At 45.4% G+C, this 23,240-nt stretch overlaps 7 protein-coding genes across 7 annotated transcripts; 2 read left to right on the top strand and 5 right to left on the bottom strand.

Moving 5' to 3' along the window:
- Positions 1 to 4,286: 4,286 nt before the first annotated feature.
- F5891DRAFT_1130305 (uncharacterized protein) lies at positions 4,287 to 7,356 on the bottom strand (the record flags this gene model as incomplete). The annotated part of the gene is made up of 8 exons (XM_041364506.1): positions 4,287 to 4,948; positions 5,261 to 5,684; positions 5,737 to 5,833; positions 5,886 to 6,036; positions 6,126 to 6,244; positions 6,294 to 6,517; positions 6,630 to 6,773; positions 6,826 to 7,356. The coding sequence occupies 8 exons, from the start codon at positions 7,354 to 7,356 to the stop codon at positions 4,287 to 4,289; spliced, it is 2,352 nt and encodes a 783-aa protein (XP_041221909.1).
- A 2,878-nt stretch (positions 7,357 to 10,234) lies between these two features.
- Positions 10,235 to 10,477, top strand: F5891DRAFT_923577 (uncharacterized protein; the record flags this gene model as incomplete). The annotated part of the gene is made up of 1 exon (XM_041373830.1): positions 10,235 to 10,477. A coding segment is annotated over one exon (243 nt), but the record flags the coding sequence as incomplete, so codon positions are not given.
- A 2,503-nt stretch (positions 10,478 to 12,980) lies between these two features.
- F5891DRAFT_983518 (uncharacterized protein) lies at positions 12,981 to 14,053 on the bottom strand (the record flags this gene model as incomplete). Its single annotated transcript, XM_041377333.1, has 7 exons — positions 12,981 to 13,024; positions 13,075 to 13,146; positions 13,193 to 13,224; positions 13,245 to 13,328; positions 13,402 to 13,478; positions 13,815 to 13,835; positions 13,889 to 14,053. The coding sequence occupies 7 exons, from the start codon at positions 14,051 to 14,053 to the stop codon at positions 12,981 to 12,983; spliced, it is 495 nt and encodes a 164-aa protein (XP_041221907.1).
- A 272-nt stretch (positions 14,054 to 14,325) lies between these two features.
- Positions 14,326 to 14,625, bottom strand: F5891DRAFT_958852 (uncharacterized protein; the record flags this gene model as incomplete). Its single annotated transcript, XM_041375594.1, has 1 exon — positions 14,326 to 14,625. A coding segment is annotated over one exon (300 nt), but the record flags the coding sequence as incomplete, so codon positions are not given.
- A 1,057-nt stretch (positions 14,626 to 15,682) lies between these two features.
- F5891DRAFT_1247293 (uncharacterized protein) lies at positions 15,683 to 17,081 on the bottom strand (the record flags this gene model as incomplete). The annotated part of the gene is made up of 6 exons (XM_041369831.1): positions 15,683 to 15,972; positions 16,024 to 16,030; positions 16,258 to 16,378; positions 16,436 to 16,494; positions 16,547 to 16,780; positions 16,965 to 17,081. 6 exons carry the CDS (start codon positions 17,079 to 17,081, stop codon positions 15,683 to 15,685), a joined length of 828 nt encoding a protein of 275 aa, XP_041221905.1.
- A 1,265-nt stretch (positions 17,082 to 18,346) lies between these two features.
- Positions 18,347 to 18,805, top strand: F5891DRAFT_983516 (uncharacterized protein; the record flags this gene model as incomplete). Its single annotated transcript, XM_041377332.1, has 3 exons — positions 18,347 to 18,421; positions 18,475 to 18,543; positions 18,590 to 18,805. 3 exons carry the CDS (start codon positions 18,347 to 18,349, stop codon positions 18,803 to 18,805), a joined length of 360 nt encoding a protein of 119 aa, XP_041221904.1.
- Positions 18,806 to 19,609: 804 nt separating this feature from the next.
- On the bottom strand, positions 19,610 to 19,926 carry F5891DRAFT_900769 (Rapamycin-insensitive companion of mTOR, N-terminal domain-containing protein; the record flags this gene model as incomplete). Its single annotated transcript, XM_041373457.1, has 2 exons — positions 19,610 to 19,776; positions 19,827 to 19,926. Coding segments are annotated over 2 exons (267 nt in total), but the record flags the coding sequence as incomplete, so codon positions are not given.
- Between the last annotated feature and the right edge of the window lie 3,314 nt (positions 19,927 to 23,240).

Genomic DNA, 23,240 nt, shown 5'->3' with positions numbered 1-23,240 from the left:
TTTCCGCATACGCGCGCGCACTTTCCCGCGCTTCGCGCTAATACGCGCGCGCGTTCCCGCGCCTTTGTACCTTGCGCGCTCCTGCGCTTTCTCGCGCTTCGCGGAAGCGCACACTTCTAGATCCTTGCTGCACTCACTTCCCCTATAGGGTCGAACGCACTTGCTTCTCAAGTAACGCAGACTAGGCAGCGCGCGACCTTACAACTTTTACAGATACAGTCAGGAGCTTCTTTTGTTCCTCATTGTATTGTTGTTTCTACAACGCTCCTGCAAATTCTACCGAAAGTTCTGCCGTCTGACCTGAGCAATAACAATTCTTCCAGATTGATCAGAGTCGTGCCCATAAGTGTATGCAGGATATAAAAGCTGGCCGTCATCCTACAGTGTTCCCCCATCCTCGGAGATACTATTCAAGATCCCCTCAGAAGATTCCATATCACCTCGCACAGAAAATGTGTTTCTCCTTCATCACCATTGTTGCTGCTTTGACAGCATCTATGCATGTCAGTGCATATTGTTATGGCCAAAGTTGCAGTACAACTGCAGATTGCTGCCCAGGCACGACTTGTGGACTTAACGTGAGTATGAACAGGTCGCTGTGCAACTAGGATTCAATCGCATGACTCACCTGCGCGCCTTAGAATGGAGCTATGGTCTGCGAGATTGTCTCGGATTAGGTTACAAAATTGAGCTGGCAGTACGAAGGGCACATGGGGACAGTAAGTTATGCTTCTGCTTTCGCTTTGGTACCATGGTTGACAGTGTAATGCCTAGTTTGCAGTCAATCAGTACAGTTGTTTTGGGACAAGTTTTTGTATTGCTCGAGCAATGTGAATATTTTGAACTTATCTGAAATATGATCGATTGTGCCTAGTCTTACTCGTGGTTCACTGAGCTTCAAGTCAAGTTCGAGGGGCTGTCGAACGTTCAAGTGTTGCTGGAGCTCCAGCTAAAGCCGGTTCTGACATTATGGTTTGACCTGTCAACGATGTTAATTGGCTGACTACGCTGCTATCTCTTCCATGGACCACTGCAATCGACATCTCCGTTGCAATGACAAGGAGAAACTAGGAGACAAGCAATTCATAGTCAGCTAACTAAAATGACAATGCTATCCATGGGACCCGCGAAATTATTAGCACGTCTAAGCTTGATCTGGTTGGCCAGCACCAGTACATGTCTCCCTGCCTTCATACCACGCTGGAAACCCGTCTGGAATCGATTGCATTTCCGGTGCATTTGTCAATAGGTATGTGGGAATGACCGATTGCTCCCTGTTCGCTTGAAGACTAAATAGTATTCGCGAAGCGAGAACGCTGTGCACAACGATCTGGGGTCTAAAATGTTGAATATGAGCTTTTGACGATACAGTTGAAATGCTCATAATGCATACCGTTGGGACCGCCCAAACATTATGCATTATGAGACATATGCAATAGCATATGTGTCACACTATTGTGACGCATGTGACCTCCGCCAAAAGTGTGACAGAAAATTGTCCATAGTCCTACAGAAGTACATGTATTATACCGAGAAGAATTGTTCTAAAGAAGTTTGTCTGGCATTAAGTAGTTCTTCGCATCGTAGGTTCGCACGAAAATTTCGAAGTTGTGATGATAAATCAAGTGAAAATTGAGGATCACCATATTGCATGCATCCAACTTCAAGCTGCTGGCACAAATTGAGAATATTTTGACGAGTGATTGATGGATCCACTTCGTCGTCGTCGTCGTCATCAGAATCAACCTCGATAACTTCACCATTTGCAACGGCAATTTCGTGGCGGACCGTGTCTGCAATGGATGAGTCACCACCTTCAAAAGCAGAGAATTCTCCCTTATCTCTCTCCTCAGCGGGGTCCAGAAGTTCATCGATAGTTGGCAAGGTACCGAAAATGCGATTGCGTGCTTGGAGTTCTCAGACTGATTGCATAAGTGCAGCTTCGGTAGAAGATAGCTGGGCAGCTTGTTGTGAGCGCGTGGGAATACGAATTTTGAGGCCGGTATGACGAGATGCAGCTTGCATAAGTGCATCAATGGCATTTAAAGCCATCTCCACATCTCCTTCAGCATCCATTACAGCTTTGAGGGCCGGTCTCCAATCAGAATCTATGTAGTGCTTGCCAAGAAGAGCCTGTAGCTTGTTCTCCGCATTGGGAAGGGACATTTCGGTAGTTGCGAATTTGTGGATGATGTTCCACGCAAGTGGATCCGTGTGAGGCCGTGTGTCAGTGTTAGTCGTTGGATCACTGTGATAGACTTGAGCACCGAAAAAAATGAGGTCAAAAGATGACTTACACTTGAATGTCAGTGTGATCCCAACAATGTTTGATGATTTCGGACGTGACAGCATACCATGCTTGCTTCGCCATTGTCATGCCTTCGAGAATATTAATTTTATAAATATCCCGTTCGCCAGCTTCATCAAGATCAATAGCACGTGCGCAAAAATTATGGCGATATAGTGCCTTGAAGCATCGGATGATTCCAGCATCGCATGGTTGGACAAATGGTGTCATGTTGGGCCCAAAAAATTCAAGATCAATGTTTGATGGTTGATACGAGATGCTGTGGGCAGAGAAATTATCAATAAACATGCAAATGTGCCGGTTTTGTTGCTTCATCTGAAGATCGAGTTTTTTGATCCATCTAGGCCACTGATTAGATATTAACAGCAATCATATCATCATGTCCACGTACTCCTCAAATATGACTGCTGTCATCCAAGCCTTCTTATTATTCTGATAATAAAATCCCCGGTGTTCCAGTGTCTGCTTCTTGAAGCATTGGGGTTTCTTTGCCCTGCCGATAAAAAAAGGCTCGAGCCTCTCGCTTCCATCTGCGTTGCAGGCTAATCCGATAGAGATACGGAATTTCTCTTTCTTCTTACCACTCATTTGTCGTGTTGCAAGACCACGGTCTGGAGGTGCACTAAAATGAAAAAAAATTAGGTGACATAGATTAATATAAATGAACACTCACTAAGGAAAGAACGATGTCTTGTCAAAATTCCACCGATCTTTGGGAGCAAACTTCGCCAAGATCTTATGACAACGCTCTCGTTCTTTATCAACAGCTTCGATGTCAACAGACCCAGCTTCTCCATGCCATCGGTACTCGTGAATCTTGTAGGCAGTACAAAATGATTGGAGCCATTCCCCCGACAGCCTTTCATTTTCCGGGACATCAAACTCATCTTCAAACCTTTTCCGTTTCTCTCGCAGCATAGGCCCAGTCACTGTTTCACATCTACTCTCCATGTGCCTAACCCACAGAATTAAGGCACGTTCAACATCGGGCCTTGTGACAATCCTTGGCCGCTTCGATGACAATGCATTAGGGTTATCGTTGATCCGTGCTTCCATTTTTGGACGTTCCCGCAACTTGCGTGATAAGGTTGACTGCATGAAATTGAGTGCACCCGACTTGAGAGATTTAAAGTGTTCAACAATTTCAATCTGTGATACAGTAGGATGAGAATCAACAAATGAATAGACTGTTAACCAGTCAGAGAGTGTAAGATTGTGGCGAGAAGTGCATTTGGGAGAATGAGCTGAAGTTCGAGGAGTGTCCTTGGTGATTTTCTGCCGCTTCGCAGGTCGGTTATAGACAGCGGGCTTGTCACGGGGTTTGTGTTTTGGGTTTACGGACATTGTTGTGTGGTATCATACTGTCATGATTACTTGCTAGCTTCTATACATAGTCGAATGAGACAATACCACTGAAGCAGAACAATAAATTTATGCAATACATTGTTGTACCTATTGTCCCATCCTATCAATTTGGTACCTCATAATGCATATTGGCTATGCAAAGGTTATGCATTATGCGGTCAATTACATGGGAACGCCGTCGGGATCCAAAAAAGTCCATGCATTATGAGACTTATGCATTGTTAGCATATGCATTATGAGCATTTCAACTGTATATATATATGACCAGGCTAACACGTTTAACATCTCGCTGTATGAGAGCTAAGGGCGTGCTCAGTTCTTCGAAGCCTACGTAATCAGAAAAGAGCTCACAGGGAACACAGAGATGACAATCACATTAAGAGTGGATACCACTATAGAGATGTCAGCACGAAAATCATAATACATCAGGAAAACGACAGGTTCCTTATTTCACCTTATGTTACTTAATTTCTGTTAGGAAGATTTTTCAGCCGACTTAATCATCACTTTTTCTACTTGTGAAAAAGCAGTTCGAGCTTCTAAACAAGTTCATGTGCGAAGTTCAAAAAAGCTGGAAACAAGTGTCATAAGCAAATGCTAGACCGAAAAAAGTCTAAAATGCAATTTCAAAGGAGTGATGATCTGCATATTTGTTAACATAAAAACGGTGGAAAATATCATAGGTCTGATGGTGGTGATGTTGCGCAGGAATAACTTGAGTACCATATACAGGAATAAGGTGTGCAGCGCGGTAGATTGAATCAATATGTATGACGGAAATATGGGGCGTGTTGTTGTTATTATGAGCAGGCTGTACAACCCACATTCCAGTGTCTTCGTTCAGCGAGTCTCCAATGGTATCAAACCACCGCACAACTGCACATGAGTATAATTTTCGCTTGTAAGTAAAAGAAAAAAATGTCAGTACTCGTGCGACATCCAAGCCCCTCATACCATCGAGACCTGGATTCATGTTGACGAAGACACAATCAAACCAAGGATGCTCATTTCTCCATATCGGACATGCACGAATATACTCACGGCGCATGCCCCCAATACCACTGAGATCACTTGGCGCAAAAAATCTCGAACAAGCAGAGTTGAAAACACTGATTTTGTCGTCGAATTGGGGACAGTAAGCTAGGGGAACCTCTGATGGATCACGGGGATCGTTGCGGTTGAGTTGACCGAAGAGAAAGTGTCGCAGAAGATTCGAGAGATGTGGGATTGATAATTCAATTGCTAATGCAGCAATGGTGCGAGCACGTTTATATTCTAAATCATATGTTAGTGTAGTTTGAAAGTGACAGGTGCTTAATGACTCATGAGGTGTTTTGGCCAACTCCACGTGTGCTTCGACATTTGTTGGTCCGTCGTCGACTTCGTTATCGTTGTTGTTGTCGTTGTCCACTGTGGTATTGACAGCCTGAGTGTTGGCAGCTTCATCTGGTGCCGTGAGATTGAGGGCGCGCAGTCGTTCTATTTGAGTATCAGTGAGAGTACAATAACAGTATAGTATTTTACTTACCCACTTCGAGGACAGCTGCAGAAAGGCACGTACCATTAAGCATCTTGTGTTGCACGTACCATTAAGCATCTTGTGTTGAGTAAAATCAGCGCGCGATGCTGCGAGCTTGTCGAGGCGTTGATTTGTGACCAACATTTGGCCCAGTGCCTCGTACCGACTGGAGCGCCTCCACGGCTCCTTCACTGCTTTGATATGCTTAGCTTCAGTGATCGAAGAGCGTAAACCATTCAGGGCCCCAAAAAGTCGAATGAGGTGTATGTAGTGTTGAAGGGAATGCTGGCGAGGGAGTGAGAATGTTGAAATAACGTCGAGTGTTTCAAAAATTTGCCGGTGCCGATGAAACCAGTCAAGTGCCTCCTGGATTTGCTCGAGCATCTTCTCCGTGATTATGCTGCGTCGGACAAGATAACAAAATTCGAGAAAGGCTCGAAATGTCCGGACCATATCCACAGGGACATATCCCTCAATAGCAGATAAGTATACCTATAACAATATGTCAGTAAGATATTAGTAGTCTGATACACAAGAAACATACCTTCATAAGTGCTTTCGAGTCATCACCCGTCCACTGCTTGAAGCCTCGTCCTTGTGGGAAGCGCCGAAGACCAGCAAAGGCCGGAACAGCAGCGATTCTAGACGCAACTAGTTCAATAGATAGTACCCATGATGAGATGAATCATTTACCTTCGATCAATATCATCTATGATGCGCTCAGCATCTTTCTTCGAGTGCGTCTGGTATAGGTACTTCTCGATCCAATCAACCAGGTGGTCTTTGAACGTCCCTTTGATAAGCTGGTGAAGGATATCGGGGGCAATGAGTTCATGGATGTTGGCTCAAGCAAAATCATTCGTAAAGGGCTGATATAAAGTGTTAATGCATCATGAAACATAGTGCGAAAGGTAGGGCTTACAACGAGATCACCAACAATGCCATATTCATCCCATAAGGCATCGAGAGTACCCTCCTCGACAAGCACATCTGTATGATGACGACAGCGCCAACCGGCTGGCTCGTCTAGATTGATACGTGAAGACAAACATCTGTACAATCATTAATTTAAGTAGATTAAAGAAATGAACAATTACACACCTTGGGCACCAACCACGCACGATGCACGTCAATAAGACTTGCTCCTCGTAGTCAGCAATATATGGTCCCAGACCATATATCACACGGCGGAAATGTCCGTCACCAAAACGTGCAACTTCATACTTGGTGATACCAGGACGAAGTGTTTCGAGAATCTTGGAGAGTGAACAGTGAAACAATTGCCGGCGAAACTTTTGGAACTTCACATCACTAGTCGCATGTTCCTTCGTTGCTAACTCAGATAAGCAAACAGCACATTTAAGAAAAACCAAGCTTACTTTTGGGAATAGCGAGAAAGGCGATAATACTAACTGCGTCACGGTGGGCTCATCTAACGTTATTGCAAACATTGCCAATAGATGCATAGAGCGGGTAATATTCGTTGTTTCCCGTTGCAACGGAAACTGTAGTCTTGTCACTGCCTAAAACAACAGGTACAAATGTGGATCCATGTGATTCTGGATCTTCGGAGATTATGTCCTGGCGGCAATTGTTAGATTCAAAGGAGTGATCAAGAAATTGAAAGACTTACGGCCTGATCCCATGCCCAATCACCAGACATAAAGTCTTTCCACTGACGCTCGTTGTCATCAGTTGAGAACTCGCAGTAGGGTCTGTAATCAAACTCTTTGGCATAGTCGGGATTTGCAAGCATGTTGCAAATGGCCTCTTGTGGATCACGGTACCAGACGTCAAAGACTTGATCCATCCATGGCGGTGCATCAGTGTCTGGTTTTTCACCATTGTAGCGAACTGAAAATGACTGCCACTTCACATCCCCAAGCGGTGTTCTGTCGATGGTTTTGTAAAGGTCATGAAAGTCGGCAAATGGAGGCTTGTCGTCATGTTTCTTGAGGGTTGAGGCCCAGAGATCAAGGAGTTTATTGATCTGACCTGCAGGCGTCTGATTCTCGGTAAATAAATACTCTGCTGTTTCAAATTCGACACGATTTCGGTAAGGAGTCCAGTCAGAGGAGGATTTATCAGAGAGTGGTTTAGGTAGGCTTCCAGGGGGGAGAAACATGCCATTATCATCACAAGGGCGGGCTAAAAGAATGTACATTGTTAGAAAATTGATCTAATAACGAAGTGAAGCATTTACCATCAAGGTCCTTGTGAAAGTTCCGATATAAGCAGTCTCCTGGCCCCCAAAACTCAGTGTCAATTCTCGGAGCTGGTGAGTTGTGCATCCCATCATGTCCCGTCAGATTCAACCAATCATTCTCGACTTCTTGAAAGTCAAACTGCGGCTCATGTGGTTGCGCAGGGGCCGGATAGTAAGGCTCTTCTAGCTCTTCAGAAACACTGGCATGGTAAGAGTTAGGTGGCTTTGTGATTGTAGGATGGGCTGAATTCCAATGTTTGGTTCGTCCTGCTTGAGTTTTGAAATAGCGCTGACAATTGGAGCATCCACAAGGGAGTTGGAGTGCATTATGGTCTGGTCGAGAGTTCCGGTTCCTTTGAAGAATATAAACTGTGTGTAAAAGCATGAAAAAACAGGGCATGTACATAGTTTATGCTTAGCACCAAGAAAATATGGTTTCGGTCCAAAGTAAACCATGCTTCGAGCCTGAGTGCCATGGTCGTAATCAATAACACGTTGTCCGTGTTTGGGATAAGGGTAACACACTTAAAAGTTTTCACTGAACCTAGACCATTTCCTGCCGCTCTCTGCTACCTGCAAATTTCTGCCCGTCTCACTTGCAGCTCCTCACCCGCATCTTTCATATCAATATGCCTTCCCAACCTGCTGACACTACCGTAACTCGTCGTACTCGTCCCTCCAATGCAATTGCACATCCTGGTGTGATCCTCTTGCAGGCAAAGAAGACCCAACATATGGCCGAAGAAGTTGCTGCTGCTCGAGCAGAAAAGGCAGAGCAGGCTGCAGCACGGGCTGCAGCTGTTGAAGCAGGAGCTAAGCGCATTGCTGGTATAGAGCTGGAGATGGAAGCCAAACAGACGAGCACGCTGGCAAGGAAGGCTAAGGGAGTTCGGCCTCGTCCAATTCCCACCAAAGGCAAGAAGGTGGCTGTAAAGGATGGTCTGAGTCAGGCGGATGTCACAGCAGCCTATGGTGAAGGCGATGAGGTCAGAACCAACTTGAATCAAGAGCCAGAGATTCTTACCGGCTCATGTGCAGATGGGTCTCAAGGATGACTCCAAAAAGAAGATTACCAAAGTTTCGATGAAGGATGCTGTCAATCAAGCGCATGAGCAAATCAAACAGATAACTTCTGCTGATGGCGGAGATAAGGATGCCCGTGTCCATAAGAAGGGCGACTCAATGGATGTCACAGTGTAGGTTTCCCTGAACCTTCTCATCATGCTCCTGCTCACCGAATCAACAATGTTCTTCCTCAATTTAACTTTGAACCGTAGGAACAAGCCTGAGTATACTCTTAGCAGCAAAGTTAAGAGCTGGGTCTCAGACGTCGACATACCCATCAAGAATCAGAATGCACCGCCGAGTCATGTGACTCACACATCGCCTCCTCCTTCAACAGTTTTTTCTCATCTTACGGGCTCTTCCAAGACAACTCACAGTGAAATCCCGACTGGTATTCTTAACAGTCCTCAATGTTCAGGTGTAGATGAGGATATACCAGGAGGTTTTGCTGATGATGAGGATGAGGACGAGATTGACAAATTGGAACACCTGGCTGCACATGGAATCACTACCAAGGAAGGGCGGTCAGCTGCAGCAGTAATGTTTTAATTTTTAGCTTTCGAAAAACATCTGACATTATTATTCAAAGATGGTGCTGACTCTCACCATTGATGACTCTGATGATGAGTTGGAGATTCCAGCAGAGTTTCGTGCTCCGTTCACCCAGCCTTCGCCAGTAGGCTTGCCTAAGGCTTCCTTTGCAGTTGGCAACCTCAAAAGGAAGGCCTCTGAAGGGAGTGAAATCGAAGATTTAGATTTTTTGTCGGTTGATGCCTGTGAGTCAACACTGATCGTTGACATTGATGCTATCAGACTCACTGCACCTTTAGTTGACAATACATTGGAAATCGACCTACCGGACAAGAGTGATCTGACGTATGAAGTGAAGCCTGGAAAGCCCCCCGTACCACAAGCTCGGTGAGAATTTAATAATATAGAGTTGTCCTTTCTGATGCAATTTTTTTATTAGACGTCAGTTGTGACCACAGACACCAAACCTGCTCTCACTAAGAAGGCAAAGGTAGAATCACTTAAGGTTTCAACATCTCTTCGTGCTACTCCTGCCAAACCCAAGGAGCAGTCAGTCAATGTTGACATGCCACATGACAACTTGAAGCCTCGAGCGCAATATCGAAACACCGACCTTCCTGAACAAGTCCAAATGGACCACCGTTGGGCTAAAAAATTCCTTCCGACAATGATGTTGTGGGCTGGCAGCCAAGAATCCCTCTGGAGCATCCCAGATGAAACTCTACTGACACATATCCAAATTGCATTTCAGGCAGTCTACCTGGAGCTTAACCTTGTCATTGTTCAGAATGGTGCTGTTTTCTCATTCATACGCTCTTGTCATGCCAGATGTCTACAACACCTCACTACTTATCTGTTCTGACTCACAGACTGTCCAACGGCTTTCCGAGTGGCGGAGCAACTTCGGCTCTACGGCCATCGCAATCATCTTCGATTTTCTGACGAGCAACAATGACTGTGACCCAGAGGTTCTCACAGGGCTCCTCTTGAAGAATTTCACCTTCATCTTCAAGGACATGGACAAGTGCGAGCCTGACGGGGCGTTCCACTCTGCATTTATGCTGCAGCTCCTTGGAACGGCCCACCTTAGCACCATTAATGGCCATGCTACCATTCCCGCATTGAAAACCAAGGACCTTGCAACAAAAGGGATGGCTGGTGTTATTGCATTTTGTGCTACAGCGGTCTGTTCATTTTCTTGTTAGCAATGCTCCAAGTCCCACTCAAATAATTCACATAGCTTGAGCGTGCCATCACATTGATTTCAGATGGCGATATCAAAGTCGAGGACATCTTAGCATCAACCTCAGCACGCAGCAAGTTGAACATCAAGCTTCCCAAAGTACTCAACAAGGTCACCGGGAAGGTGACAAGTGCTCCATATCTGTTTTCACGCGATCTCTGGGGTAAAGCGAACACTGGGTACATGAAGAGCATCAAGAAGAAGGGCCTGGACTTCGTCGAAACCACAGTAGACATGGCGCGGTCAGCTTTGAACGAAAGTAATGCTGCAGATGCAGGCATCTCTGAGAGCTCTGACGATGACCGTGCCTTCTTATGTATGTACAACGTTATCTTATTCAAGCTGTGCCTCTGTCTTTGTTCGCAAATTTTTTTTTTTTTTATATTTTGCTGATTTGGTGGATTTGGCAGAGCTGTTCTCTGATGGTGTCTGTCCATGGGCCTTCTGATACCATCCTTAACTTGCTTGGCGGACTACTATTATCACCACTCGTTATACATCCCATCCTGTGCTATTTTCTACCAGTACTAGACTACTGGTACTGCTTTCCGACTATCGGTTCACATTCATTTTTTTCTGGTTTTATCTTGCTTAATTGCTTTTGTGTCATGCTTTTCTGAATGGACGATGCCTTTTTTCTGATGCAAAAAGTAAACTAAGTCAGAAATAAGTGAGAATTCAGACGACGAGTGGCCTTTTTCCACTTCATGGCCACTTATTTTAGCCTTTGCTTATTTTGCCTTATTGAATGTGAAAAAGTGACAATAAGGTGAAATAAGGAACTTGTCGTTTTCCTGATGTAACAATGGTGTTAATACTTGTGATGCAGGTCATGTAGAGGAGTCCATCGCCGTAGACACTCCTTATTAACGTGTTATCGCCTTCTGGGTTGCTGAAATGGATGGGGGCGGCACTTAGGATCACACACGTCACCATGATGGTCTGCACTATACGGGTTAGTAATGTACAAGGAAATAGAGATATCATTGTACCAAGCCAAATGATAAAAGAACAATAAGATTAGCCTTTTTGTTGCCGGAGAAGGCATGAACCCTGACAATCAACAGACCTGTTGTGAATGTGAATGCCCGATGTAACATGGTATCCCAAAGCCAACCTTCACTTTTATCATCTTCAACTTGTAGTAGTTAGTCTTTTTCGTTGAACAGTCAGTCGGCCTCAGAAAGACGTATCGTCTCGTCATCATTGATAGCGGACATGAGCAGTGCATGCGGGTATTCGAGCAACCCGTCCGGCTTCCTGACAACTTTTTCATGAATACAGTTTGGATGTGAAATAAACACAGTACTATAGTTGAAAAGACTCGGGTATCACGGAGAATTACAAGTTGCGGACTATCCTCTTCCTTGGGCTTCAACACGCCTGTCATGAATGCGATCAGCAACAAAGCGGTTGTTGTAAGACTGGGCAAGACTGGGCAGTGGTCACGCAATCGACCATTCAGATCATGGCATTCACAAACATTACATAATATTGCTCGAGCAGTGCGAAATTTTCCCAAAAACAACCGTACTATACTGTACTCAGTACTGATTGGCTCTGAACTAGGTATTACACCATCAACCATGATAACAAAGCGAAAGCAGAAACATGACTCACTGTCGCGATGTGCTGCTCGGGCTGCCCGATTAATTTCAACTTTCAAGCAGGCTAGTGGCAGACCAGATTTCCTCCCTAAGAGGCACACGTGAGTCATGCGGTTGAATCCTTGTTACACAGCGACCTGCTCACATCAGCGGCACAAGCCAAGTTATTGCAGCAATTGCTTGTTTCGCATAATTGTCCTTTTTTCGCACATGCACTGACAGACATAGATGCTGTCAAAGTAACAACAACGGCAAGTAGGGAGAAACACATTTTCTGTGCGAGGTTATATGGAATCTTCTGAAGGGGATCTCGAATGATATCTTTGAGAATGAGGGAACACTGTAGGACGACGACCAGCTTTTATATCCTGCATACACTTATGGGCACGATTCTTCTCATCGATTTGGCAGAACTGTTGTCGCATGGAACAAATTTCGGCAGAACCTGCGGGGGTGTATTCAATTAAGAACGACCATTGAATCATAACCTGCCTGCAGGCATTGACGATTCTCTTCTTCGTAATTACAGGACCCTCACTCGAACCACCGGTCTCTCGTCCTCAAGGCCTCACTCTTCGCTTCATCATTTGAACCTGCACTGACCCTGCCAGTGCAACGACAAAGTCAAGAAGTTAGTATCATTCTCGCTGATACTTCCGATATGTACTTGGTCGTTATCTCGCGTGATTTTTCACCTACTGGTTGTTCCCCTATATGCAGCACACCTGGAATTCGCCTACGCTATTTGTAGGCCAGTGACCCTGCAACTGCTGCGCAGATAATGAGGTATCTTTTGGAAATTGATAGTCATTCTCATTCTTTGCATGCGCTTGGTCGAAGATCCCTGGTACAGTAGTCATGGCCACAGCCATCACAGCTCACTATATAGTTTTGGACAACTACGACAATATCAAGTTATTCCATGGCAAACCTCGATGACCCTATACTTCCTCGGAGACAAGGAACAGCATTGATGAAATTAGTGACCATCAACCAACGCTGTTCCAAGTTCCGCTTTCTTGTCAACTATCACTTGCACTCCATCCAACACTTTTTTTAATCCTATTTATTGTCTTCTTGGGGCAATGCCCGATGTAAACAGTGCATACGATATACTATTGACTACCATCCAACACTCACTCGGTGAAGAGAGACACTACCGCTCTCGAGCTCCCCGGCGCTGTCATAGTAGTACCAGGCAGGAAGTGATATTAATCAAATACTCTTCACCTTTATTCACTTTCATCGTAACGTGCGCTCCTGTATGAGCTTCGACTATTTGAGTAGCATAAAATAACCCGTCTGTCACGTGACGATGTAGCATCTTTATCAGATCAATGATACTAACTGTAGCGGTGCACAACACCAGGACTAAACTCCCTAGGGTGACATGTACATACTGTGGAACTAGGAGATGTATGTTCAAGGATTGATTGTTGATGGGGTAGGTGATGAACAGTGACACGGGAATGGTTACCGGTTCACTTAGAATAGTTGTTGTTCACTATGTAGCAGCACGCAAATAGCAATGAGGGGAGAAATTTGGAAATTACAGACTGGGGCGTTGCATTGCGCTCATCTCCAGTCCGATATTTTGAATTAAACTCTAATTTGTTCTTGTACAACTCAAATTCCTGCATAAATGTTCGTACTGATAGTTGTTTGAAAAAGTGTTCGGTAAATCAGTCGAGCACTATTCACTGGATGGATGTGCGTGGCTCCGAAGACATCGTCAAGAGGTTTATCATGCAAGATATAGGAGCAAACGGCCCTGGTCCTACTGTAATGATGACCCAGGAAAGCTTGAGGGCATGTTACAGAATAACGTCGGTCTTATGTTAAATTTTGTAGCGACCAGGGGGATCTGAATGCGATCGTGGTTCATTGATCAAATCTGCAAATCACTAATCACTCGCGCGTCAGTGCCAATGGCCATACTGCATGGATGCGAGGGCAGAAACACGACTCACTACGCAGAACCAATTGAAGAGCTGCCATGCAAGTGAGCCAGGCTATCGGAGCTACGAAGACTACTGATACCCACGCAAGTCCGATGAGTGCAGCCAAATTCTTGGCAATCTTCATCAATGTAGCAAAAGTTTCGACATTGAGTGGTGCCAGCCTCGTCAACCTGAGGGGGTATGGCAAAGACGGATGATGAGGCTAAAGCAGCAACGACAGCGAGGACAAATGCAGAGGAGAAACACATTATTTGTGACTCTTGTGATAAGAAATCAGGTAATTCTGAAGAAGACGGTTGGCTTTTATGAGCTGAATGTTGTTATTTGAAATTCTTCTTGCGTGGTTGTGCCTTCAACCAGATGGCACCGATCTATAGTGCCAGCAGATTGCCAGCCAAGGTCCATCACCAACGTGGGGTCGAACTACTGTCTACTGAACATTCGAGTTTCTAACCAGCCGTCGACTGGGTCCATAAGCACTCAACATTTCGGAGCCATCTCCACATAGCTCCAAGGGTTGTCAACCTGACGGATGTCTTAGTATGGCAACCTTCTTGAAAGCGTCAGGCTCATGAATGAGTTTTGCTTGCGCCTCTATCTCCTTCTCCATACCCAGGGTCTTGTTGAGTATGTTGATGTTGGATACTGCGTGCAAGTGGATGCGTTGGCATATGAATAACGGGCAGTCACGTAATAAGTGCTCTCGCGTTTGACGTGGCATTTCACATGAGCAGCCGGTAGGCTCAGTTTGCACGAATGAAGCATGGTACTTTGAGCTCTCCGATGAATCATGCATGAATCTACGCCCTGTGCGGCACTGTGTAGGCGGCCATAAACGAACGTAAGTTCGGCATCTATCAAGACATCCATTTTAGCAAAAACCAGGTAAGATGTTGGTCAATATACCACCAGATTCATATTCCAGTAGCAGCCAAATCCGCGCCGAACCCATTGTATACCTGATGATCTTCATCTTCTTCAAGGATACCATCTTCAGCTTGTAGTCGGTCCTCTTCGTCACTGAACAGTTATTCAGCCTCAGGAAGAGGCGTATCGTCTCGTTATCACTAATAATAGTGGGTGGGTGTGACTCGGAGCAATGCATCAGTGAATTGATGAGTCCGTGATATTGTAGTCGTGGGAACTATAGAGGGATGTAATTCTGCTCCTGTTAAACATAGCTATCTATACTGCAAGAAATTCGAGTTGTTGGTACATAGCCATAGATGTATGCAAATATAGACTACAATAAGGAGTCACTGACAAGATTGCGACATTGCGGCATCACGGCTTAGCAAGGGATCATAGCATAATTGTAGCCGAGTTATTAAACGTGCTTATTTATCATAATTTAATTTTCCGATGCCAAAGCCATCCATGTCTTTATCGTGAAAAGTAGCACTAGCAATGGTTGAGAGATATATTTTCACATTGCAGGTTGCAACAATGTTATGACAGTGCGTCACCATGGCTTGAAATTGAATGATAAGTCATGGTGCCTGATTTGTTGAGAATCCGCATTTTCCATCATTTGGGTGTTGAATTTCTTGGCAAGATATCGCTATATAATTTGCGTAATATTGCTACCGCTATGTAAGGTTTTCTTTGATATCTTTCGATACAAATGAACAAGACCTACTAGAGCAGCCGGTTACTCAGGCAGTTCTCGATAAAGACGACTATGGGGGTCCATCATCACAATAGAGGGAAGGATGTATATAACATTGTAGCGAAAGTGATATAAACCTGCCACACCAACCAAACTGGCGAAGCCTAGGTATTCAAGCGTGCCGGAGCATCACATAAACGACTTGGTCAAAGAACTTTTCTTAGCTGCATTGCCGGCTTTAACTACAGCAGGGTCGTTCTTAAGGAGCTTATACAGTGACTGGGTAGAATGCAACAATAGTCGACTCCGTGAAAGCGGGAATGAAGATTGCGCAGCATTGAGTATCTAACTTGGTGAATTTGTAGGTGAGTATCGGGTTGTGATGATTGAGGCTTCCGTGCTCGAGGCCCGGCCGGTGGACGAGCGTGACAGAAACGCCCTCGATTGAATTCTTTGACTGCCTGAACTGCGGCGAATCTGGGCGGAGGTCCAGTGCACGAACTGTCGTTCTGCTTGAGAACAGCAGGAGCGGCGGTCTGAAAGCCACCCTGCTTGAACCTGAGATTTACATGGGTGTTAATGTATAGTGATTGAGACAGGCTTGCTTACATAACCGCTGTCGACATCAATGTTCAAAACCTTTCCTATGGTAGGGCGAACACTCCTATTGTATGTTGGTTATGAGAAACGCAACTCCCTTAAATCACTCGCCGTTATCAATATCGTACAATGAACTATATGGTCATTGGGATTGTAGATGATCAGCGGTCCTCGTAGACCGTCACAATATTAGACCTGAATTGTAATCAGTTTCCGACACCATGAATAAATAAAAGCACGCACTCCATAATGAGAGTGGTACCAGTACGTTCCCACTTGGTCGGTAGCATTGAAGTCATACAAAAAAGAGTGTCCAGGAGCGATCGGACATTGCGTGATAAATGACACGCCGTCCATTTGGTTGCTATTCGCAACAGACATCATCGTAAGCTCCTGCATGCATTTATCGGCTGGTACTTACCGTAGGTACTTCGAATCGTTAGTTAATTGGTTCGTGACGTTAATCTTAAATGTATCCCTCTAAATACATATGAGGTCAACCAAGAGTTTGCGCATGCAAAGCAGATGCTACCTTCTGAGCCACGGTAGTGGGCCCGGGATGAGTGCCACCGGTAAGAGCCACCAAAATAACAATCACTTGTGCTGTCCTGCACCCTATAGTCACCCTGAGGATGAGGTTGGACAGGAAAAGCAAGCTGCGAGTTCTGGTGGTAGTGATTGTAGAGTGGACCTTACGTAAGAAGAGTACTTCTTGATGAACGACGACGAATGCACTAAGTCCGAACGAGGGTAACAAGAAGAGAAGCTTGTGAACATATGTCAGATATTCCTTATCGTATATGCTACTATAAGGATTGCATTAGTGATATGATAGAGAGATGATTTCGATGCGTACAGTCCTGCATGTTCGACAGCTTCCCAAGTCACGAGAAAGCGAACTAGCAAAGTGTTACCATGCCGAAAGAATGTTAGACTATGTAAAGACGTACTAAAGGTCCAGCCTCATCTTCTAAGATGGGAAAAGTGCTCGGGTGCTTCCTCCAGTGGAAATGGACAGCCAACAAACGTAACGACTTCGTGGTCGCCAGGAAATGTACCATGGTCATGGTTCATTGGACTGCAAAACGTTCAGCATTATGTTTTACGTAGGTAAGGTCAAATCTTATGCTTTGCTGCAGCCAGACACGTTGACGCCACGTAAACTGCAGATGCGCCCATAGGCATCAACAAAGTGCCGCCCGTTTGGCTTTATTTCTCCTCCGGTTCCAGTTCGAGACCAATCATGTGCGTATGTACGAGTCGAGCCAGGTATGTATGAAGGCAATAAAGAGGGGTGGATCTGACACCACGGTTAGCATTGGACACTAATCTTACACTGAGCTCAGAGTCTCAGACCTTGTCTAGAAGTGGATCCGGCTGTGCATAAGATGGAGACGGAGTTGGCTTCGGACTTCCTTCAAGAAAGACAAAGGAGTTCTTGGAGCCAGATGGGCTGAACATCGGTGACTGTGACGCGGGTATCTGGTCAACGTCAGACTAGAAACAATTGGATGGAATGATGCCGCTGCGGTGTGATGACACTTCAAAAGCAATGGTATAGAAGGAAATGCCCTGATGAGAACTAGGAATAAGGCAAATCCAAGGAGATCTATCGGTGTCCAACTTCGCAGCTAAAAGTAAAAAACGCGAGGTACATGGAGGACATTGTAAAACGTGTCTTGCGGTCGCGGGAGCGAAATCGCGCATTGCACCCTGATGTTGTTTTGTGAATCGCTCAATCACAAACTTAGGAAGAGTTGGGACACACCGGAAGCTGCTTTTGCTGGTTGCTTACCTTGTCTAACCAGGCCCGCGAGGAATTCGGGTCGTGGCACCAAAGAAGTCATCCACATCTTCTTGAAATTCGGAGGGAAGGTCAGAGAAAAAAGCTTGTTCACTTAATGTAGAGAGGTAAACTAGTAGAGACCATCCTGAACTTTAAGTCGGACTTGACTTTGAAGAAAGTCTCGTGACCGTGACAGCAGTCTTAAGGCTTTAGCTTTCAATAAGTACAAACAACCATCGGGAGAAGTAGTATGAGCCGGTACAACTTGAAGTTTGCGCTCTAAGACAAAACGTCTGGCAGCTCGTATATCTGCTAGTTTAAACTCCTAGCACATAGTACTAGTACTATCAACCACCAGGCCGTACTTTCAAGCCACTATGTACATAGTAGCACACGCCACTCCGGAAAATGCCGGAAACACTATAAATATATCTTTATCCAAATCGGGACGCGGCTCTCTCAGACGCTGATCGATAACTCAAGCACCCAAGGCAAGTAAGGATTTATTCACTCTCGATTCGGTTTTACATCTACCATTCTAGTACTATGGATAACTACGCTAATGCTAACGGAGGAGCTGGAAACGGAAACAGGGATGGAGATGGACACCAAAATCACCAGGTGCGTTGGGGTTGTTTTAACATTGGCCGCGGCTACTCACCGATATCCTACAGCCTCAACACTTCCTCCAATACCCACTAAGGCCACGGAACATCATGTTCACGATGACTCGAAGGCAACTTGTGAGTCACTCACTCATTCGCGAGCTACGATATTGACATTTTTAAGGCGTTAATATATATCACTTGGGTCGCCGCGCGAATGCGCGTGCGCCAACAAGTTTATGAACCTGCCTTACCACTTCCTCCTAATCCGCCCCCTCCGATCTGGTCAGACGAGCTGCGCACGATGATAGTGTTATGGATCGCGAGGGAACGCCGGATGTTTGAAATGGAGGTGCGGGAACTGGAATACCTCCTGGGACTCAGAGAATACCGCTTCTAGGTAAGCCATTCAGAAATTACAAGATTTCGGACGGACTTACGAGTATTATCAGACCGTATGGGTTGCGAATCGAGGTCTTCGAGGTCAGCGTGTGATGCCAGAGGTGTCCTCATAGTTGTCTCAGGCCTATTAGAAATTTGTGGCATGTGCGAGGGAACAGAATAAAATTCGAGAACGTACCTTTTCATGATAGTGGTGATAATGACGTATCCAAAGTTAAGAGAACAGACATTCCAAACTAGAAATGTCTAAGATGGACGCTGAAAAGCTTACGCTAAGTCCAAATGCCGTACAATCGCTTCAGAGTTCTAGAGTGGGTTTAAACCGCTTAAGATGAAACCGTGTGTGGCAGATCTCATTGAGATCACAGCAGTAACGTTCCGGCGGGAAATGATCCTTTGGAGAATGAGTAGTTAGTGCGTTCACCTCAGTGTTCACTAGAGTCATACTGAAGTTATCTTCTGCGAGGTCAATAATGTCAGAAATATCTTGATCTGTCACATGAGAGTCCGGTTCCAGGGCTGGGCACATTAATAAAAACACTACGATCAATATCTCGAAAAGCATACTCAACAATCCGATGAGGGAATTCTCCTCGCCTCCCTGGCTGATATTCACGTCCTTCTCCCGGCGGCTGCGAATCAACAATTCGTTAGATATTTGTTCCATGGTTATGCCAAGTTTCTTGAACAGATTCTTCCGCTTGTTGGGCATAATCTTGAGAATGATACGAAATACTGATGCAAGCCGGATAAAAGCTTTGTGCATTGCTGAAGGTTGGTTGCTTCCAAATGTATTAAACGCCTCCAAGTCAGTTCCAAGATCCAGGTATGCATGAGTACGAGAAGAGTCGATGATGTGCAAGAATGTGGCTGCCAATATTGGCCCGACTTCGACTGGGCCTTCACCTAGGGCATGCAAAAGGAATCGGATGCCTCCAGATCGCGCCACGAGATCAATGTCGATGAGAACTTCAATTTTTTGATCAGTTGCAGGGAAATTTCAAAAAACAATCACGCACCCATTTCAGCAAGAGTTTGTACACAAACGGGTCGAAACGGATCTTCCGCATGCTCGGCAACTGCTACAAATGCTCGCATAATGGGTTCCGAAAGAGGAATGGTCTTTGTTCCTGCAATGCCGCGTCGATGTCGAGGTTCAGAAGCGATGTCGACGATAGCACGAATGAGCTTAATGACTTGTTCCCTCTCTATAGCATGCTTGTTATCTCGTGCTAGAGATCTATTCAGAAAATGTGAGATTCCTATCGAGCAGGGCATAACAAATATAATACTTCACAATGAACCACTCCAGGGGCTGTTTGTGCAGCTCCTCTGCCGAATCTAAATCGACCAATGCATGCCTGGCGAGCTGATAGGCAGCGGCTCTGGCAACGCATAGAGCATCGATCAGAGAGAGCAGGGATTATCCTGAAAAGTGGCATCAATAAGTACTGATGAAGGCGTGTAAAACTGCTCACTGCTTGAACAACCTCAGGTAGATTAATTTTGTAGCAGACGCGAAGATTGCGTTATAGAATGCAGACGAGTCGGTTCATTATATCTACTCTGGACTTGTCATTATCTGTTGCGGAAATACTGCTTGTAGATGACGGAGACGATGCTGGAGGGGATGATGTTATTGAACGCGATAGCGAATTTAAGGATTTGATATAGGCATTAGCTTGAGCCAGAGTTGTTCTGAAATCATCTGCCCCAAATGTCAACTTACAAGTCAAGACGAGTAATTTACAGACCTCTGTTCCTATCATCACTGTCTACCCTGAAACGAACCCCAACCAGAGGAGCCTGAACGAATTTGCGCCGATTCACAAGAGCTCCATTCTTCCTGCGCCTGCCTCGGGATGCTTCTTTGCGTCGTGTATCAGTTGTTTCAATCCGAATTGTGAAGGAGTCGCACCGAGTTCGATCTTCCTCGTCAGAGACTCACGCTGACGCGCTTTCCATCGAGGGAACCAAAATCATGGGAGAAACCAGTAATGCCAACCGTGTCCAAACTGATGTTCCGTCAGTTCGAGGTGTTAACGACAAAATATCTGCGCGTACGATATATGATTCATCCTTTGAGTCGTTTCGATTAGGAATGGCACTTGCTAAGTCAGAAAAGCTACGCACCAGTTCTGGACCTCGATGACCGCATCGTCATCTTTGCTCGATTCTACAATAGCATCCCATTTTCCTTTGGCCTGTAAGGTATGATATCAAGTTCAGCGATGAACACCACAAATCCTCACCTTATATGCTGAGTCATAAAACACCGATGTGAGTTTTCAAATCGCCGCATTACTGAATGCTGGTGTGAGGGCCTTCAACTGCCTGATTCGCAGGTGGTAGGTAAGTCGCTTGTGCAAGGACAAGAGCTGAATAGTACCTTCTGTGGTTTTCGCCCTGAGTCCATAGTAGCCCTTTGCCAACCTGACAGGAGATATAAAAAAGACGATGTAAGATGATGATATCAACATACTGATGACTCCAGAAACGCCAACGTAAGGAGGACAGAAAGTACGGACCTGGGAATTAGCATAAGAATTCTCGATACTTGGGAACTAAAGCTGTGCCGTAGAGTAATGGACCATCATCCATTGGGTTCACAGAACCGGGGAGATATGGTCCAATACACTCGAGTTTCGTGTTTCTCATGTGCCAGAGGGGAACGGCAGGCGGGTCCTGGGTCCTCAATAACCATGGCATCACCAGGTAACACAGTCCCCTTGGACGTTATGTCGGTACTGGCCCGAGATCCGTCTCGCTCGAGTCTTCGAAGTTATGTTCACCACTGCTTCTTCCAAAGCTGTCTCGACAATGATGTAAATTAGATTCTGCTCACTATGGAGAAAGATGATTCGTATATCGGGACTGACATTGACACGTAGGCATCTGCCTTCCGGTGAGGATAAGTTGTACTGCTGGATTGAAGGATTTATGAGTGGGTATAATGAACTCTGCTATGATAACTAACCAACATTAAATGATCTGTATAACTGGATCTAGAAATGTTCTTGTCACTGAAAAGACATGAAAGGAACCACCTCTGGTCAAGATGCGGTAGGACATCAAACGAGAGATCGAGGTAGAACGATGTTGTCAAGCCCAATGCCACGACCGACGTTTTGATGGAGAGTTACCCGTCGGTTTTGAGCTATGTGGTTTTGCGGCTAATTAAGCGTTGAGCATATCTGCGGGCACAGGGAATAGAAAACGTACCCAATTGCTCACAGCCGGTCACACACCTCAAATCTGATTTGCGCACAGTTCGGAACCAGCGTGTACTATGCATACAGCAAATTTAACCCCTTACGAAACTCCCTTTTCGCGTTTCTCTCGAGATCCTTACGTCGCATGGCAAGGGTTTGAAGAGAGAGGATACAACAACTATAGTTCCCTGCTGCATATGCCACCATTATGCTAGGAAAGTGAAGTCCTGCATACCTTGCGATCTTGGAATTGGAATTCCTAAGTGTGCCGTTCCGATCCATTTCAAGTATGGCACTTATCGGGGTCTCGTTAGCGGTAGCAGTCGTGAGGGTGACACTATCACTCAGATCGCACAGTGAAGACAAGGCTTCGCCGCGAAAACCAAAGGTCAAGACGATTGAGGTCCTCCAAGTTTGAATGTGTGATGCTTCGAGCGATGAATTGACAAGTGACATAGATACCAAAAGGACGAGACTTACCGACACTTTCATAATCCTTCGGGGCTATGCCACATCCACGTCGATATCTTCGATAGACATGAGCCCATAGTTGAGAAACCGGACCTATTCTAAATGTCAGTTGGGTACACAGGCGTCAACTGAGGACGTGACGCACCATTGTTTCACAGTGGCACAGGCGTTGCGTTGGCAAGACTGTTTTCGGTAAGTTCTTTTACCTGACTGCCTGAAGGTCGACGACTACCTGACCAGAGATGATCCAATGCACAGAATGACTGTCGATTGCTCTAGACTCACAGTAAGTCGTTCTGGCAAGTATGGAGTCGCGACATGATCATGATGGGATCTGGGCAGTATTTTTTAGTCGTGACTCCCAGCCTGTCACAAAAAAATTCTCACCAACTTTCGGAAGGACTCAGACCGGAATGGTGCCAGTACCATGGCAGTCATCATAGTGCCATCTCTCGTCTTCTCTGGCTGCCATTGAGTCCTGACAGGAATCATGCTGTGAAAGGACTTCCATGATTGCCAACTCGGTGAGTTTGTTTGTTTGTTCATTGTTGACAACGCGGCTAAGGCTTGCCAATTCGTCGCTGCGATGATCAAAGTTCCTATCAGGGCTACTACTCAGAACTCAATCGACAAACGTACACTCACTAGTTGATCGATAAAGTCCACGTGTTGTTGTACGAGCCTGCCTTGAATCCAAGTCAAAGTTCAAGATGAGTAAAATCCAAATCTTGCTAGCCATCTCTGCACTCG

Source organism: Suillus fuscotomentosus (genome assembly GCF_016647785.1).
Source record: "Suillus fuscotomentosus strain FC203 chromosome Unknown F5891scaffold_56, whole genome shotgun sequence".
NCBI lineage: Eukaryota > Fungi > Basidiomycota > Agaricomycetes > Boletales > Suillaceae > Suillus > Suillus fuscotomentosus.
This window is presented reverse-complemented; position numbering and strand designations above follow the sequence as displayed.